The 18,424-nt window shown below is 47.2% G+C and overlaps 1 protein-coding gene across 3 annotated transcripts in view; it reads right to left on the minus strand.

The window, feature by feature from the left end:
• Positions 1–846: 846 nt before the first annotated feature.
• The window catches only part of LOC119180454 (uncharacterized), a 70,125-nt gene continuing 52,547 nt past the window's right edge, over positions 847–18,424 (minus strand). For 2 of the 3 annotated variants that reach the window (XM_037431635.2, XM_075889090.1), the window contains exons 2-3: positions 17,262–17,427; positions 847–15,086 (exon numbers count right to left, since the gene is read on the minus strand). In XM_037431635.2, the coding sequence (XP_037287532.1) occupies positions 13,283–15,043 (1,761 nt within the window). In that variant the 5' untranslated portion in view covers positions 15,044–15,086; positions 17,262–17,427 and the 3' untranslated portion in view covers positions 847–13,282. The remainder of the gene's footprint in view (positions 15,087–17,261; positions 17,428–18,424) is intronic. The other variant, XM_075889091.1, reaches the window with a different exon arrangement.

Here is an 18,424-nt window from a genome sequence, read left to right on the forward strand (position 1 = left end):
CATGTGGTAGCCGGCGCACGGCTTCTGAATGTAAACGCACGTTTCTACCCTCATCTTTTTACCCAACGGCTATGACAGTTGCTCTTCCTTGCCTGCAATTAAAGACCGATCTACAAGGCGGCCCTTTACTGCAAACTTGGACTGATCAGGCAGAGGCGTAACCGGGGGCTTTCTAGACCCCCCCACCTCACGCCCCGCAAAGTTTCAATTTTTCTGGCGTACGCGCGAACATAAAGAACTATTAAACCCTCACCCACCAACCCTTCAAAAAATTCTCGATACGCCCCTGACCTCAAGGTGCGATTGGATGAACGTTGAAGGGGCCTCTGAAGAAGTAGCATTCCTGATGCCAACATCCTATCCTATGCAGAAATTTAGGTGGAGGAAGAGATGTGCATGTTTCACTAACTGGCAATGCCCCTGGTTCACAGTATCTCCTGGCAACTCAAGCTTATAGGTCACAGAGTGCCACCTGCTTTTACACCATAGTATCTTCAGAGTCCCATATCTGTAGATCCCATGTGATTGGCCTTGCCAGTCACTCGCTGTTCGATTCTACACTTTGTTATGTAGACAATTGATGCCTTTCCAGTGCTTTGAAGGAGGAATTTTTCGTTTTAAGTGCATGCTATTTTCTTTCTTTCCATAAGTGCCAGGAATGTCTCAGCCATCTACTGGATGCTTTATTTCACCTTTCAGTGTTTTAAGGCATCACACATGGCAAACTTAGACGATGAACTTAAAGAGTATTCCCACCTCCAGAGATGCTGAGCGTTCAATTGCCAAAATCCATTCACCCTTCCACACGGTGTCTGTGAAGCTGACAAACAAAGGCACAATGACAAGTTGTTCCAGACTTCAACTAAAAAAAAGTTTATTTGAAATGAGTTCATTTTTTTCCGTCGAAGGAATAGGGATGGGGAGACTATGAGAACAGCCAAAGAGTCGCGTGGGGGGCAGAAAGTTATCAAGCGGCAACATCAAAGCACACAAATGACAGAAGTGTAGAGATGGAGGGCAGCGGCACGGACCACTCGCCTGACCACCATCCCGTCTCGACCGCGATGTGGCACGACCGGGGAAGGGGTGGGCGAGCAGCCAGATCTTCGGCGGTTTGTGGAAGCGCGGCAGCCAAACCAAAGCATGTCATCACCGATACTGCACAGGGCAGCAGCTTCAAACAGAGCACGCGAGATGTGATGCACTTCCCAACTTCATCTCTGAGCCCACCACTGGTAGACTTTTGCGGAAATCGTGTGCACGCGTGCAACTGTCGTGAAGACAAGTACATGCAGATCAAAGCAAGCAGGGCTATCCCTCCATCCTCTGAGAATGCCATGGTCTGGGAAACCGAGGGTAGTGACGGCTAAGTGTTATCCATCCATAACATCGAGCACTACCGCATGTATACATCACCGCATTTGATAACCCTGAAACCCCTGCGCAAACGAGCATTTATTCTAAAGCATCAGAGCTGCGAAAGCCACAGCAGCGACATAAATGGTCTGATAACAGCCAATGTTACCAAACTGCGAAAAGGCAGGCTTGGCAACTGAGACTTCGACGCATAGACATTATATTAAAGGGACAAGTAATATTTGCGACTTCACATGGATCTTTTTAAGCGAGTCAATGCGATAATTAGTGTTGACACACTCTGCCACAAGAGGAAGGTTGAGATACTACCGCTGTCACGGTGTTAAAATTTTACATGATCTCCACATCTATCGTGGTGGTGGTGGTGGAAAAACTTTATTTATTGTCCGGCAAATTAGTGGCCCGGGCTCAAGTCTCCCATGTCAGGACGTCAAGGCCTTGTCTCTCCGCCGCTTCACGGGCCTGCAGGACTGCCCAGAGTTGGTCAGCGAGCTTGGAGCTCTACAGAGCAGCTTCCCACCTCGCTGAAAGAACATCGGGAATAATACACTTCGCTTTAGCCTCGCATTCCCAGAGCATCTATTGCCAAAAGAACATGGCAAAGAAATAACTGATAAATTCCTTAAAGTGACAGTGCAGTGGTGCAAAGCACTTCTGTGCAAAGGTGGAAGGAGCGAATTCGGTGCAGTGATGGCATTCTTGGGGGAAATGCATGTCTGGTCTCAGAAAACCTGATCTAGTTAGACGTTCCCGGATGACATCATGGCCTTGCAGCATATACAGGTGCAGGTACTCCTACATTCGATGACTGTGAGCAAAAGATCCTTTTCCTCTCGAGTTCCCAGACCACGGCATAGCAGGAATAAGACAGGTCGCGTAATCAGGGCAAGAACCAAAGACACTGGTGGTTAGAGAGGTGCAATAAAACAAACATTTCCAGGCAGAAAGGCAGCAAAATGAAATAACTGTTCACGCTTCACATGTTCTCACATACTTTTTTTTTTCTCTGTTCTTCAAATAACACTCCTCCACTGCTGTGTAAACAAATCGCACAAAAATAATGAGGAGGGATTCGAGACATAACGAGATTCGATCACACATCGACAAGTACCAACGCACCGGGGTCACAGGTTTCTTTTGCACGCACCGTTACTTTGAAAACACTCCTCCTCTTGTCATACATGGTCACACACAGACAGACTCGGTCGTCACAACAAAAGGAGCGTTCCCAAAAGGAAAGCGATATGCAAGTTTGCAGGGGAAGATAGAATGCAAATGTCAGAGCCGCGCTCTTTAAGTCGAGAAGAGAGGCAACCACGTTACGGGGAGCATGGAAGAGAGACACACGATACTCAAGTTGCAAGCAAGCAGAAGAACTGGGGTGCGGCTTGGCCGCTCGCATGAGTCACATAAAAAAGAGGTCGCCCTCTTTTGAGAAGGGGCGACCACAGGAGAAAAAAGAGATAGAGAGAGAACTCCTTTTTTTCGTTTTAATCTGCAAAAAACAGAAAAGCGGAAAACATTCGTTCTCTCTTTAGTGCGAACTTCGCTTTCCAGCTTCGCTTGGTTGTATCTTTTTTGTTTTGTTTCATCACAGTCTTCTTCTTGCTTGGTGGCGGGCCATCCAAAAACAACTGCCTGTTTTGTTTTTTGTTTCCGACAGTACCATTGCATATTTCCCACACATACAGACATGCACACAAACACACTGTTGGGCCATAGGAGGCAAATGCCGGAAGGCTCTGACGACGAGCCCTCTGCCACATCGTGCGCATACTTTCCACTAGTTACACTGGAAGTGGCTTTTTTTATTTGTTATTCGTCCTCCTCACCACCTACTGTCTGTTACATAGACGTACACTCGGCGCGAGACAAGGATTGCAGTATGTCACCTTTACCTCTAACCAACATGCCTAAGGGCACTCTAGTAAAAACAAAAGCATCTTTACAAACAACCATACTCTCATTTTTTTTAATCCGGTGGGATTCATTCCACGAGCAAGACGAGCGTTTAGAAAAAACTAAGCAAAAAAGAAAGAGACAGATTCAGAAGGGTTAAATTTGTGTAAGGAATGATAAGAGAGCTTCCAAGATATTGATCAAAAGCACACGGATTAGCTGGTTGGGAATTGTTTGAGCAGCTGCGCAGAACGTCCAGTGAAGCAAGAATGTAATAATGTAAAAATGCGCACAACATGTACTGCACATGGAAGGATACACGAGGTGCACGTTTTTACATCTGTCCTACACGTCAGCCCAAAGAAACTCTGGACATAGCTTTGTATACGCTAACTTTAGCACTGCTAAAAAACAGAACTAACCACACTGTGTAGCTTCCAAGCCCGAACAAGACTTGGAAAGAAACCTGTTAGGCAGACAGCATGGGATAACCACGCATCGACCATGTCTGGTACTTGTAAACAAACGTTTTCATTTTAGCAGCTGCAGCTGAAAGTGTTGGTGTGACTACGGCCAAAACTTTCATATGTAATTTTTGTACACTTAACTCGCAAACGGACTAAAAAAGAGAAAAAATGCCGACATAATAGTATTTTGCAAGCTTAAAGCAAGCTCCACACAACATCAGCCTCCCTTTTCAGTATTCATTAACTAACTGATTTACTTATTTCTTGGCACATTGATCAATTTCAGGCTGGCTACTGAGCTAGTGGGCGCTACCTAAATAATCAAAATAAAAAGTTTTACCATTGCCTAAGCAGTGTAAGATACCACAAATATATAGAAAAAAGAGTGAAGAAAATGAGAAATCGCTAACCAAAGCAACCAGCTACAACAGATGCACGGTAAAACACTCGTACTTTTTTAGCACACTTTTCACACATTCTATCCATGCTCGGCACAACAGGCTCAGACAACACAAAAATGCATCTGTGTTTATGTCGTCAGCAGACTTGTCCAGTCAGCCACCACAAAGTAAATACGAAAACGTAAGAGATCAAAAATGGGCGAGTGACTGCCCAAGGGGAGAGAGAAAAAAGTAAAATAAAAAGCAATAAAAAAGGTTTGGGAAACAAAGAAAAGGGGCGATCCACGAGGGATCGGTCGGAGAATCAACGCATCGTCACAAGACTAGATTGCAAAGTCTCTCCTCCTTCGAGACGCACCTTTCTACTACCGCTTATACCCTGCATAGTGTCATCCGAAAAGACGCCAGAAAAAAAAAAAAAAACCCAAACCAGCAGTCACTACTCGCAATAACTGACTGAGCAGTGACAGACAAAAAAAAAAAGGAGGGAGAGGGGAAGTAACCTCTCCACAGAAGAGGGGTAATCAAGGAAAGAAGCGGCTTTGCTGGAATGAATCGCAAGCAGCCCCTTTTCGCTTGTATTATGTTGTAGGGAACACAATCACCGGCAACCGACAAGGCACAGTGCCTCGCCGATTTTAGCAAATACTTTCTATCTTGTACATCATTGACTGAAATGCTAGGTGAACAAAAAAAAAATTGCAGGGCTGCTGCGGCTATCACAGAATCTGGCTCGATAGGAACTGCCGAACCGAGAAGAAAACAGAGGGCCAACCCTTGATGCTTTGCTCTTATTCTTTCTTTAAAATACATTCAACTTAGGTTAAAAGAAAGTCATTTTAACATTGTCTCTGCATACCACCTGGTGAAAAACCAGAACGAGAAAACATGTGCCAAAAGAAGGACGTAAAAATACACAAAAAGCCAGCAAGAGGGGGTAAGGGGACATGGAAAAACAGAAAAGAAAAAGAAACCGGGATCATTTCAATAAAAGTAAGGCAGGAGCTTGTGTGTGACTGGGCTCAGTCGAATTAAAGATCAGTTGAATATTAACAAATACTACTAGAAAGTCAAACGGCTTGAGTATCCATAAATCTCAAATGCTAGTGATCAAAAAAAAAAGAACCTACATCATTAACAAAACAAGACCAATAAACACATTACTACCAGCAACTTGTTAACCAGAAACAATGCAGAATCTGCTCTAGGTGAAGACAGTAGGCACTGCAGTGCTAATTAGTGCAAGGGGTTGATTTTTCTTGTCCTCAGCGGGCAAAGCTTTCTCAATAAAAATGAAAAGAGGGTGCGGAAGAACGAACTGATACGCAACTCGGTGGCGACTGCGCACATTATTATTCTGCAGACAATGACAACAGCTTCTGCGAGAACTACTGACAGCACACTTTTTCATTTTTTGTTTCATTTTCCTTCTTTGAGAAGACCACCGGGCCGGACACACGGGAAACAAGTGCTGCTAATGCAGCAGCCCCCACGACACACACATTTCTTGACGGACGACACACGTTCGGAAAGAGAAAAAAAGACGGTCACAGCAAGAAAAATCCTTTAAAAGAGAGAGAGAGTGGGTAAAGAAACCAACGGAAGAAGCCTAGTCTTACTAGGTCAGCCACCCAACAACCGTGTTAACATAAGTGAGATAACAACATGGGGAAAGAAAGAAAACCACGTGTTGTATATGAAAGACAGCGAACAAACACTCTTGACACAATGCTTTGTGGCAGCGCGAACTCACAGTTCACACACACAATGTTGTAGCTCCTCTTCTTCCCCTTCCTTATTTCCCCGCCCCACATCTGCGTTGCACAGTCGCCAGACCGCCACGTCCCGCGTACGTATGCAAATAATCCATTGCCCTCGCACTCTTCTTGTGGAGGAACGAGGGCAGCGTCTCACTGACACGAGGGAAAGAGAGTCCCACCTCGTGCCGACACCCTCGTGGCAGCCCAAACAAGTCCCCGCCTGCCACCAGACCGCGGCACTCACAGACACCACCCTACACTAGCTTCTGCTTGTCAACTTCTGGTGGTCGACGTCGTCCACAGCGAGACGAACTTCTTCCGTTGTACGGAGCAGCAGCACAACCAGCAGGTATTCGTCCGAGAGAGAGAAAGGTCTCCTCACCAGCAAGTGCACATCACACATCAGCGCTCCAGCACATGCGCATCACTACAGGCCACCCAACACACCAGGGCGGCTATTGCATTTCGTCAGCTCGCGAGAGCTCACCTGCTATGTGCAGCTCTTGTATTATACTCTTGTGCCTCTCCTTTATCTCACAGGTTCTTCGTGACATTGGAAAAAGGGGAGGTGAAGAATTATGTACCCTTAAAAAGAAAGAATGCTTGTTTATAAAGTAAATTAGAACACCTAATTACACCAGCAACGGTGTCGTTCCGCCACCTGCTTACCTAGCTCCTTGCCTAGGGATGCCTAGACGACGACAAAGCATGCCCGGTTAAACCACTGACATATGGCCCGCCCCTTCGACAAACTAACGCACATTGCCCTTCAACGGGCCAGTTAATCGGTACAATATCCCCATAGACAAAATGCTGCACCAACACCAGAGTAACCCCACAAGCAAAATAACTGCATCACCTTCTGCCACTTCATCAAGTCACACGAGAGAGAGAGAAAAAAAAGAGGGGGGATGGAATCGTGAGGCATCCCAAGTGCAGCACAATGCTGCACATACTCCAATGAATGATAAAAATAAAAATGAAGATTAGAAGAAAGGAGAGCACAGCGACAAAATTTCTGAAAAGAAAACTGAAAAGCGCTTAATTACACAAGAAACAAGAACACTGCAGTCAAAATAAACAGCATAAGACAGACAAGAGAGAATTTTCAATGAGTCTGCGATTGTGGCTCACCAAGAAATAAAAAAGGTTACCTGGAAATTGACGGGCACACAGAGCCTGCGCAGCTAGCGTAGAAAACATTCGCACGTTGAGTTCAATCGAAGTCGCTGGTGGTAAAATTCAAATATAGGGCGCCGCCTGTCGGGGAGGACCCATAAGTTGATAGCAATCAAGGAGGATGGCTCTGCGAGACACCGGCCATAAAGCGTAGACCCATTGAAAGTTCGTCCCTTTACAACAGAAACGCTCATTTCAAGAGAGAGAGTGTAGCTAAAGAAAAAAATCCATCTATAGGTTGAAAGTTGCTTTCATGCACGCACTCGGAGAGCAACGTGCACATTCCAATCTCCAGGAGCTGATGCAGCAGCGGGCAACTGCGAGGCGCGACTGGATCATCCGACAGGCAGCGCAGTAGACGACTTCGCTTGAAATTAACCGAGAGGACACACATCAGTATAAGCTCGTGCGTGTTTTCTACACTTTGCATCCTCGGCTCACAGTCTCCTGTGAACGTAGTTGAGTTGCACTAATTTTTTTCCGTCGCAGCCCCGCTGGAGAGGTCCACGTGCTACGTGCTTCCATAGTGCGCACATGAAGAGGAGAGATCGCAGAATCAAACAAAAACAACTTTCAGAACAGCGCCATGACTGTTCCCTTAAACTTTGTACTGCTTCTCTCACAACAAACTTGGCTGACAATTGGAAATTGTCGAAGGAGGCAAAAAAATGATACGATGAAAAATACATTCGGTACGCCAGAAAAACGAAAGGGAAGGAAGATATTGAGAAGATGACAGCTTTGCTGTGCTAAGCCACCGCGCGCCCGGCGGAGTAGCACAACTAAACCATTTCATCATCATCACCATCAAAAGACATCTCCTCCTCCCTTTCGCATCACACACAGACACAACATCACAGGGGCACGCACGAATACACACAATCATGTGACGGGTGTTCAAAAGTGTGCCATGATGGTCTCGGAGAAAAGTCCACACAAGTCTAAGTCAGCTGTATTTCCATGCGTTTGGCAGGCCTGCGACAGATGCACTGCAAACGGTGATCATATTATGTGGCTCTTCAATAAGCATTTTAATGTCTATATGGTTTCGCTTCAGAAGCACTGAACTCTTGCTGCAAATCGCAGTGGCCATTTTTTGGTCAACAGCGCTGCTGCACCTTTTGCTATAGACTGGACAACTGGCTATGAGACTGAGCTGCCAATGAACAGCCAACCAGGCATGTTAATAAATGCGACTCCATAAGAATGTCCAAGTACATGTGGAATGCTGCAATGAAGCTTTTAACTGACACTTGCAGGGTATGACCAGCTTGTCCAAAGTCAAATAAATGCATAATAAGGCAAGAATTTCTCTTTTATTGTGAACTGCAGTATAGGTGAAGTGTTCAAGCTTTCTAAACGCTAGGAATGAACTGACATGTCATTGCACTTTGTATCCATGTGTTAAAGATAAGCCATATTTGCACAAGCTGCAAGATGAAAACTTACTTGCAAAAGTGATGACAGTTTGCATTGAGCATTTTCGTTTTGCTGCATGAACATATTCTTGGTTGCTTTTGATTCCCTTTATTATCATGTGCTCAGTTAATTAAATTTAAATTTTAGATGCATGTAGACTGTTTTAGAGATGTTGTTAGAAAAAAATTTTGGGCTAATATTAAAGATAATAATAATATGAAAATATTGAAAATATGAAATAATATGGAAACCTATGTGATAACGAATTAAGATGTAGAATGCAATCATCTAGTAGAATGAATAATAAGAAACTATATACTGCAGTAGAGTAGACTCTCATTAAACGGAATCTGAAGGGGACCGGGAAAATATTTTTCATTTAACAGGAGTTACATTTACTGAGAGGTGAACATGGGTGCAGAATACAAGCCCGAAACCAAGCATTGCAGAGGCAATAGTTTCGTTTAGGCAGTAGTTCCTGTTTAAAGTATTTCTGTTTACAGAGAGTCTGCTGTATCTCATGAAAGAAAATTCGGCAGCTCAAGCTCTTAATTTCAGTTGTACAAAAATGTCTACCATACAGATAGATGAATGCATTAGCTCATTCGATCTGCAACTAGGAACACAAACTACCGAGCACGTTTACATCATGTGAATGATTACACACTAGTAAATGTAATGACAATTTGGAAGAGCAGTGGTGCCATGAAGATAACTGATATTGCATTGAATGCAAACTTAAGAACCAACATTAGTCTGGGTCTTTAAAGTAAAGTATATCTTTTATTAGGCGACATTGTAGTGACGTTGCCAGCGCCGCATATCTGGTCGCAAACTGAAAATGTGAAACTTTGCTTGCATTTTCTGCCGCAGTAAGATCTTACTTTTTTGGTATGAAAGAAATGCTGGACAGAGTCGCAAAACTACGCTCTAAGAATGGAAACAAAATTTCCATTTCACTGTTGTTTTTTTTTTTGTTCTTTGAGGTGTAACAGCGCTGCTTCCGGGTAGAAACTTTTACCTTCCATCTGCGTTTTGTGAACACTTCCTCCCCAAAAGTTCTCACTCGACCTCAAAATTTTTTCAAACGCCCCGCAAATCAATTTCATTTCCTACGACAAGTCAGAAACGTGCAGGTCTTTCAACTCATGTCCTGGCACACTGAGAACACTCGCAGTTCAAAGATGTGCCGCTGAATTAGCTATGAGGAAGGATAGCACACGACAGATTTACGCTTTCCCACATTGCACGGACAGCTGTGATTACGTGGAACAGGTTTCTCGCTTGATGTTGACATCAGTAAGCACTCACACGAAGAAATGAACGAAAACCAAATTCAAAAGAAAAAGAAACAGAACAAGTAATGGTGTACAGAAGGCCAGAGAAACTTGAAATGAATGTTGAACAGAAAAGCTGCTATAAAAACCGAATACAAAAAAAATTAGTAACAGGTAGGAGACAATGCTATTGAGGTGAGCGATGCTCAACAACCTTTAATTGTAAGATCAGAAAGTAATGTTATTCACATGCTGCATCTGGATGATCCTGATGTCTCTAGCAAAAAACTATGTTAAAAGACTTCACGCTATAAAGCTTACTCAAATTTACACATGCTATTTCATTAGCTCTTTCTTTGCCTTTGGGCTGAATACTACAAAGGAAAAAAAAACAAACAGAAAATTGATGCTAAATACACAGTTTTTAGATGTTACCAACAAAGCACTCAGCTTACCAATTAATTAAACCAATTAAACACCAATCAAAAGCAAAAATTTCAAGATTTCAACAAGGTCATATGGCTAACTTAGATACAACACACTAGAAAGTTGGACGAGCTGGTTCAGATTCATACATGAGAAGGCCGGAAAAACTATTACAAAAAGAAGACTGAAAAAAAGGTGACAAATTATAACCTAACCGTGGAGTTATTACAAAAGCCACGCAAGAGATCTGAGCCTTATATTTGCTAAATACTACAAAAAAATTACTGTTAGAACGATTGAGAATCGTCTCCCACAAAGAATAAGGTAGGGATTCAAAACAAAACAGAAATGAACAAAAGAAAAGAAACAATGACACTAGGTGCACTGTGATACAGATGAGAAGACTGACAATGGGCCACATAAAACAATGAGATGCAATCTATATGTAAATATATATAATATATATGTATGTATATATCTTACGATACTATTTTTTATTTTGATCGCCACTTCTTGTTTCTCTTTTTTTTTTCCAATATGCACACCAACAGTGACATGTACGGGACATTGAATTCAGCTACGACGGGAGACGTGGTCAAAACACGGCCGTAACTCTTGTTACACCATGCGCGATTTAAAGGAATGATGCCCAAAAACAAACAAATTTAGAAAGATGAAGAAATAGCAAGCCATATTATTGGTGCCATGAAGTGACAACCGCGATGAACAAAGCCTGTATGTACATAAAACAGCATGGGAGTTGGAATTTATAAAGAACACCACCGCTTTAAAACCCCGGCAGAAAGCATAAAAAACAGCAAGCCAAGAAGCATGCTATAAAGGACAAAAGTGGAAAAAATATAGTCTGTGCCATGACTTGTGAGATCCAAAAGTACGTATGCAGGACACAATGTGAGAGAAAGTGTGAGAGAGCACCATAGAGAGAGCATTTGGAGACCAGAAAAATGCAGAGGAATAAAGATGAATAAAAAAAGAAACAGAGTGGGAAATAAAATGGCCAAGCTCAAGTGTTCAAGGAATCCAAGAGAGATAACTAGGGCGAGAAAATGTAACTGATAGTCTGAGAACAGAGGCACAAAGTGAACCGAGGCGCAGATTGAATTGACGGAGAGCAATGGATGAAGTGAAGCGAACGCAAAGCTCAAAAGTGGCTCGACAGACTACAACACAGTAGATGGGGATGAGGGCGCACATTGAGCATGCAAGAACAAAGCGATAAGGTGACAGGGGCAGGTGCGCGTTAATATCGGAAAGAGTGCTGTGGCTTGGAACATTATTGTGACAGCGCCAAGTTACGGCAAGACGACAGCGATACAAAGTCAGCATGTACTCCAGAGCAGAGGAAATTAAATTAAAGACACAAAGCCAGTTGTGTGTGGCAAACGGTGCTTTCGGCAGCGTCATGACGATGCAGCGTACCAAGCTTCACGATACACAGTGACAAGCTTTAAGTTTCCCAACTACGGGATTTCACACAGTGTACACACACACATCACTTGCGACATAAATAAACTGATTTTACAAAGAATTGGACTGCACACTGCTCATTTTATTCTCAAGTGAAATAATCTCTATAAAATAGCATATTCAATAAGGAGCACATTGTGCAAGATTTAGACCAGCTCGTAGCAGTCAGCTGCCCAAGCTGGTAAGCAAACGATGTGCCTCAAGTTTTCCTCCAAATGCTCAGAACATAGAAATGGCTCCACCATGTGCATGTTCTAGTATTTAGAACACACATAGCACATTCTGCGGCATATGTTTCCCAAGTGACCCATCGCCTAAGAACTTTCCATATGTGTCCATTGCTGGAACACACCTACAGTTCATCCACTATCATGTTCTCTGAATTAGAAAAACAAGTCATACCTTCACACAAGGAGACCATGCGTACAAATACGCAAACTCAATGTGCCGTTAGAGAAATGGGAGATCTGCCCACGTACACCAGTGCTCCCGGAAGTCATTTACTGCTGAAGAAAGATTGTACCGTTATGCCACACACAAGTACCAACTGAAATGAATAGATGGTTGTCGAAGTAAAGTGAAAGACGGGGAGAAAGGCTAACAAGGTTGAGTGTACCCTGAAACCTTTTGAAAAATATAGGCATGAGTGTAGAATGGTGGGCAATGTTGTGACAGTAAAGAGAAGAAAAAGACTATCACAGACACCTTTTTTTTGTTGTTTGTTTGTTCTGCCCACACACATACACATACACACAACACCTCGCGGATCGCAACTCGGTTGTGTTGGACAGAGAGACAAGACAGAGCACCCCATTTTATGTCACGGTAGGTCGGCGCTTGTGAGGCAAAAAAAAAAAAGGTGGCTAATTAATTTGGCAAGTGTCTTACGAAAATTAATGCTAGTAATGAATGACTCAATGATTGAAAGGCCAGGCATCCAACAACACCAGCCAAAAGACTGATTGCCCCCACTGTGTGGTTTAGAAATGTTTCACCTCTAAGCACTTGTGCGAAGAAGCTCTGTATGCTTGCAAGTGAAACCCATTAAAAATTGGGACAGGCCGGGCATTCTCTTCTTTTGATTTCTTTCGAAGACATCCTTTAAAGTATTTGAGACCCTTGCACCATTTAGTGAGCATGTTGATGGTTGAGTCGGGTAGCGCAGGAGAAATGGGAGTACACGGTGCAATGCTGTAAATGTGGCAACAGACAGACTGCTGCACACACACACACGTAAGAGAGTAGAATTTAGAGGATAACGTGAGGACAAGGTCAGTAACTGAGGAAGGAGACAGAAGAACAAAAACAAAAAAAGAGAAGACAGGTACAAAGAAGTGAGAGAGGAGGGCACACTGCAGCAGTATGTACAGTTGTAGTGGTGGCGGTGATTGGTAAGGTGCCAAGGAATGGCCACAGCAGGAGGGCCAGAGAAAGAAACCCCGGTCCGAAGAGGAGTGTGGGCAGGGAAAAGGTGTGGCGATTGTTGTTGAGCAGGGCTGGCCGCGAACGCCTTCCTCGGGAGATGTAGAAGGGTTCGGAGGTCGAACGCAGCGCAGGCTTCTTATGTGTTCTGGTCATCACCCGGCTTCTCACTCGAGCAGCTGCGAGAAGTCCGGGTTGGCCGGCGAGTGGAACGAGTCGCCCCCACTAGGATTCCCGGTGGAGCCCAAATGCTGAGACGGCGCCTTGTCATCGGGTGACGCGGCGCCGCTGTGCGGCTGGTGCTGCGGTGAGCCGGCGCCGAGAAGGGCAAGCCGCGATGCCAGCGGAGGATGGTGCAACGACGACGGGTAAGGAGGCGCCTGGAACCCACCGTCGTAGTGGCGCGGGTGCACCAACCAGCGTGGCGAGTGCGGCGGCGGAGGCGCCGGCGTCGGCGGCGCCGAATAGAAAGGCCGCGGCGGGTCAGGTCCACCGGGAGGGCCGGGCGAAGTGTCTTCGGAAGGCCCGCGGCGCAGGTCGGGACTGAGCGGTGTCGGAGGACCGCTGCCCCGCGCGGGCGACTTGTCTCCTCCGGAGTGCGGCTTGGGCGATGATGACGAGCCCGGTTGCTGCTGCTGGGCAGACGTGGAGGCGAGTGAGGCAAAGGCTGCGGCGGCGGCGGCCAAATGAGGCCGGTGAAGGAGACCCCCGGTGACAGCTTGGGTGGCGCGTGAGCCCCGTGAGCCGTAGCGACGGGGCGGCAGCTGTCCCGTGTGACGCTGCATGTGCGTCTTGAGGTTCCCCTTCTGGGAGAACGTTTTGCCGCAGAGAGTACACGGAAAACGGTCCTCCTTGTTGTGCGTGCGCATGTGCGTCTGCATGTTGCCCTTCTGCGAGAAGCACTTGCCGCAGACGCCGCACGCGAAGGGCTTCTCCTTCGTGTGCACGCTCCGCACGTGGGTTTTCAGGTTTCCTTTCTGGGTAAAGCGTTTCCCGCACGCCTCGCAGCCAAAGTCCTTCTCGCCCGTATGGATCTTCATGTGCGTGTCCACGTTGCCCTTCTGCGTGAAGCTCTTGCCGCACACCTGGCAAGAGTAGGGCTTCTCGCCCGTGTGAATCATCATGTGCGTCTTCAGGTTGCCCTTCTGGGTAAAGTACTTGTGGCACACCGGGCACAGGAACTGCTTGGTGGGCGGAGGGCGCGGCCGGGGCACACCGCCGTGGGTCCCCGCTGCAGCAGCACCCCCGTGGTGTGTTCCGTGGTGGTGGTGGTGGTGGCCATGGCCATTGGTACGCTCCAGCAGCGACGCCGGCGTCAGCGCCGCTGCACCCTGTTGCTGCTGCTGCTGCTGCTGTTGTCCTGGCGGTGGCTGCTGCGCCGATGCCGAGGAGCCCAGCAGCGGTCCCCCGCCCTTGCGCTCGGCGACCAGTGCCGAGGCGGCACCGAGGGGGGGCGGCCCACCTCCCCCTCCCACTCCCGGCGGCGGCGCGCCCCCAGGTCCGGCCCCGTGCGACGGCCGCGGCTGCTGCTGGTCACGCAGCGTGTTACAGATGGTCAGGTACTTGTGGCACAGGTCACACGGGTACGGCTTGTCCTTGGCGTCCGGGTGCGGGCACTTGTGGTGGTGGTCGGCGGCGCCCAGTGTGGACATCTTCTCCAGGTAGGAGGACGCGGCCGCCAGCTGCGAGATGCCAGTGCCGAAGTGGAGCGGGTTCTTCTTCAGAAACAGGTTGGTCAGGCTCGCCTGGTAGCCCGGCGGCCAGCTCTTCTGGCTGAGCGCCGCCGGCGGCCCGACCCACGAGTAGGCGCCGTTCTGCATGGGGGCCCCCGGGCCACCACCGCTGCTCGTCGGTGGGGCCCCGTAGCAGTCGCCACCACCGCCTACGCCCGACGGCGGCTGGCCCCCGCCGCCGCTACCTAGCGGCATGCGCCGCTCCAGGGGAAGCTCCAGGGTTCAGCCGGGATGGTGCCTAAAAGAAAACACACAACACCACGGTCAGCACACGCATCGTTCCAAAATGTTGCAATCCGTCTATCCATCAGGGCCATTGACAAGAATATTCAGCTCAGTGACTAAGAGACAACACGACCTTCCCGGCCGTTTAGTGTCAGGGCCTGTTCATAAGCAAAAGTGTAAGCGTGCCGGGGATGGCATAAGAAGCTGAAGGGCGATAACAGCACGAACGATAACTGCACGACTGCTTACAGATAGTACACGCAAGCCAGTTGCAAGTTGTAAAACTATAGATACACAACAGGCTGCCCAAAAGTGGGAGTCGGTAACGTTCCACGCAGCTCTCCCGTTGTGCGCACGCATGAGGCGTCGACAGAACGGCTCAAAAGTTGAAACGGCGACGAGAAAGCCAAAACTCAGTGCTAAAATAAAAAAAAAATCCCGAACTAATCTATTAGCATTTCAATACGATCCCGCTTTTCGTGTACACCGATAAACGTCAGCAATAGTCTTCCCGACCTTACAGTGCGCAAGTTAGTGGGTTTCCGAAACGTGCCGGCGCTCGCGGCCTGCCAACGCTCCTGTAAATGTTGCTTCGCTGCATGGTGAAAGACAATGTGGCGAAGCTAGCTTGCACCGAAAACGCACGGCACGGCATTTTACGAGCGATTTGAGCATTAACGGAACGCGCGATAGAACTGTGTCTAACGAATAGGTGTTACAAGGAATGATCCCGGCAAACGTAGCTCAAGTGCCTCTTCGAGGCAGCGTAGACGGGTAGTGACCGGTTGCACATTGTACGACGGTGAATACAGCGGCAGCACGGAAACGCAAATACGGCGCACATGTTATCGTTTTATACGTAAAGTTATCATCAAGCAGAGCACATAGCTGACACTATAACACCCGAGGGACGTAGAATGTGTTACAAGGGGCACCCTCCAAAGCTCACGCACCCTCGTCGTGTGGGCGTGCTCAGTTTGGCTGAGCCGATTATCCTGGCTCGGGATAAAACACGAAGCCGACATTTGCCTGCACACCGAAACGGGCGTAAGCCACGATGTTACAGTGCGAGGATTATTCGAAAAAAAAAATGCCATGGAAGTAAAGATGCTATCGGGTAGCCTTATGTATCAGTGACGCATACGCCACCCTCTCGCCAGCCGAGGCATGCTTTGTTGGGTGCAAGATGGGATCGGAAGGGCGACTTCTTCGAGGGACTCGGGTGAAATTGCGCAGAGCGTTTTTACGCACAACTGTGTAGGCCGCTTAAGCATACAGTCCGAAATTCAGGGCTCCGCTTACACGTCCACTTTTCAATCTCTACATTTCCACTTCCCCGCCCCCCTTTTTTCCCTTCTTGCGCTAGGTCATTAGAGGTTTAACGTCTTGTTCGAAATAAATTCTGTGACCCAATCAGATGGGATCGTAGGGATGATCCGATGAAGGACGATATTTTGTGAAATTGCGCACCGCTTTGGGATACATTCTATAGAGGACTTAAATAGCCAGCGGTTTAGCACTCCGCGTGCCTGTTCCCCTCCCGATTCTCTCACGCCAGCCCCCTCCCCTCCTCACCCGCCCCATTTCTTTTTTAGGGGCGAAGCTCCTTAGGGCGTGGGCTGTGCGTCCCCTGTATGTAGCCACCTCTAGTTTAGTTCTTGCAGTGTTCACTAGATGGCGGTACCGTCCCCTGTATGTAGCCACCTCTAGTTTAGTTCTTGCAGTGTTCACTAGATGGCGGTACCGTCTCCTGTATGTAGCCACCTCTTGTTTAGTTCTTGTAGTGTTTACTAGATGGTGGTACTTGTAGCTGATGATGAAAAGATGCAAGATGTTATAAACTAGAAAGCGGTACTTGTAGTTGATGAAAGACGCGAGATCTTATAAAATAGGAATGATGTCACATATGGCGCGTGTCATTGGTTGAAGGCAATCGTTCGATTTAGTGCGGCGACGTACGCTAGGGGGAGCGATGTAATAAAATCGAGTGGGCAAAATGTACAGAGGATTCATGGTTTACCAGGTTTACCTCCGGAGCTTCGCCCACTCATCATCATTCACTTCGTGGATATGGCGGCACTTTTTTTCTTCTTTTGAACTACGTTACCATTGCTGAAACTGAGTTCTGTGACCATTTCCGACACCATCGATCAGTAAGGAGGAAAGAGAGAGAGCGAGGGGTTCTCACCGGCGAACGGCCGGCGCCAGAAGAGGGCTGCTGTCCGAGAAGCACGCGTCAGCCGCCCGGCTTCCCCCTTTCCCCATGGCTCCCCATCGGCGGTGGACAGCGGCCGCCGCCGGAGAAGAAGGCGATTATTCCGCCGCTGTGCTGCTTCTTCTTCCGGCTCCTCGGGCTGCAGGAAGACAACACAACACGCTCGCATTTGACTCTTTCCACGACAGACGAAGCGCATGTGCCGAGCATACAAACAGGTAATCGCACGCATCTCAATGCCACAGGCCCGCGATTCCAGGACTGAGAAACCTCAACCCATACCAAGGTACCATACATGGCTCCTTATGCGCTTTATATATAGCCACATGTGAACGTATATAATTCCTACACAAGGGTCCATATAAAACCGCAACTACCCTATAAGAGTACAAAAATATAGTGGCACGCTGCCATGCATGAATGCAAGTTGAACCTTATAAGGTCATGTATACGCAAGAGAGAGAGAGAGAGAGAGAGAGAGAGAGAGAGATGTTTATCGTAGCAGAAAAGCTGCGAGGTCGGCCTGCATCCATTTTATGGCCTACTACTCGGCGTTAGGAAAGGGGAGGGAGTGCAAAAGCAGGGAGAGAGAAGGTGCTGCCTCATAGCCATCCTCATCATCACATATGCACAAAAATTCTGGCTTCATATTGCCTCATCAAAATACAAATACCTCTGTATTCATTTGGAATGTGAGTTTCCTAATGTATACGATACATAAACTGCCCAATAAGAGCAGATCAGAAGACCGTATAAAAGCATCACACAGTTTTGTTGTTTTTTGCCTGTACAAATATGCTGCTCGGGTGTAAACATAGACATAGTCCATGTTTTTAAACATGCGTAGGCACCATAGGCATACTGAGACGTTTCTAGCGACATCGCGGCACGTAGACTTCGCCCTGGATGGATGGATGGATTGATTGATATGGCTGTACCCTTTAGATCGGGCGGTGGCTAACTAACGCCACCAAGCCGTAACGCCACCAAGCCCAACGCTCGCCACCACCCTCTATAATCACGTCACAGCTGGCACACCAGCTGCAAAACTGCCTCCGAGCACAGCGCGTCGGGGACGAGCCGTCCGTCATGAACCACCAACTAGCCGAACTTTCGCTTCTAGTCGCTACAAGCGC

Source organism: Rhipicephalus microplus, chromosome 3 (assembly GCF_043290135.1).
Source record: "Rhipicephalus microplus isolate Deutch F79 chromosome 3, USDA_Rmic, whole genome shotgun sequence".
NCBI lineage: Eukaryota > Metazoa > Arthropoda > Arachnida > Ixodida > Ixodidae > Rhipicephalus > Rhipicephalus microplus.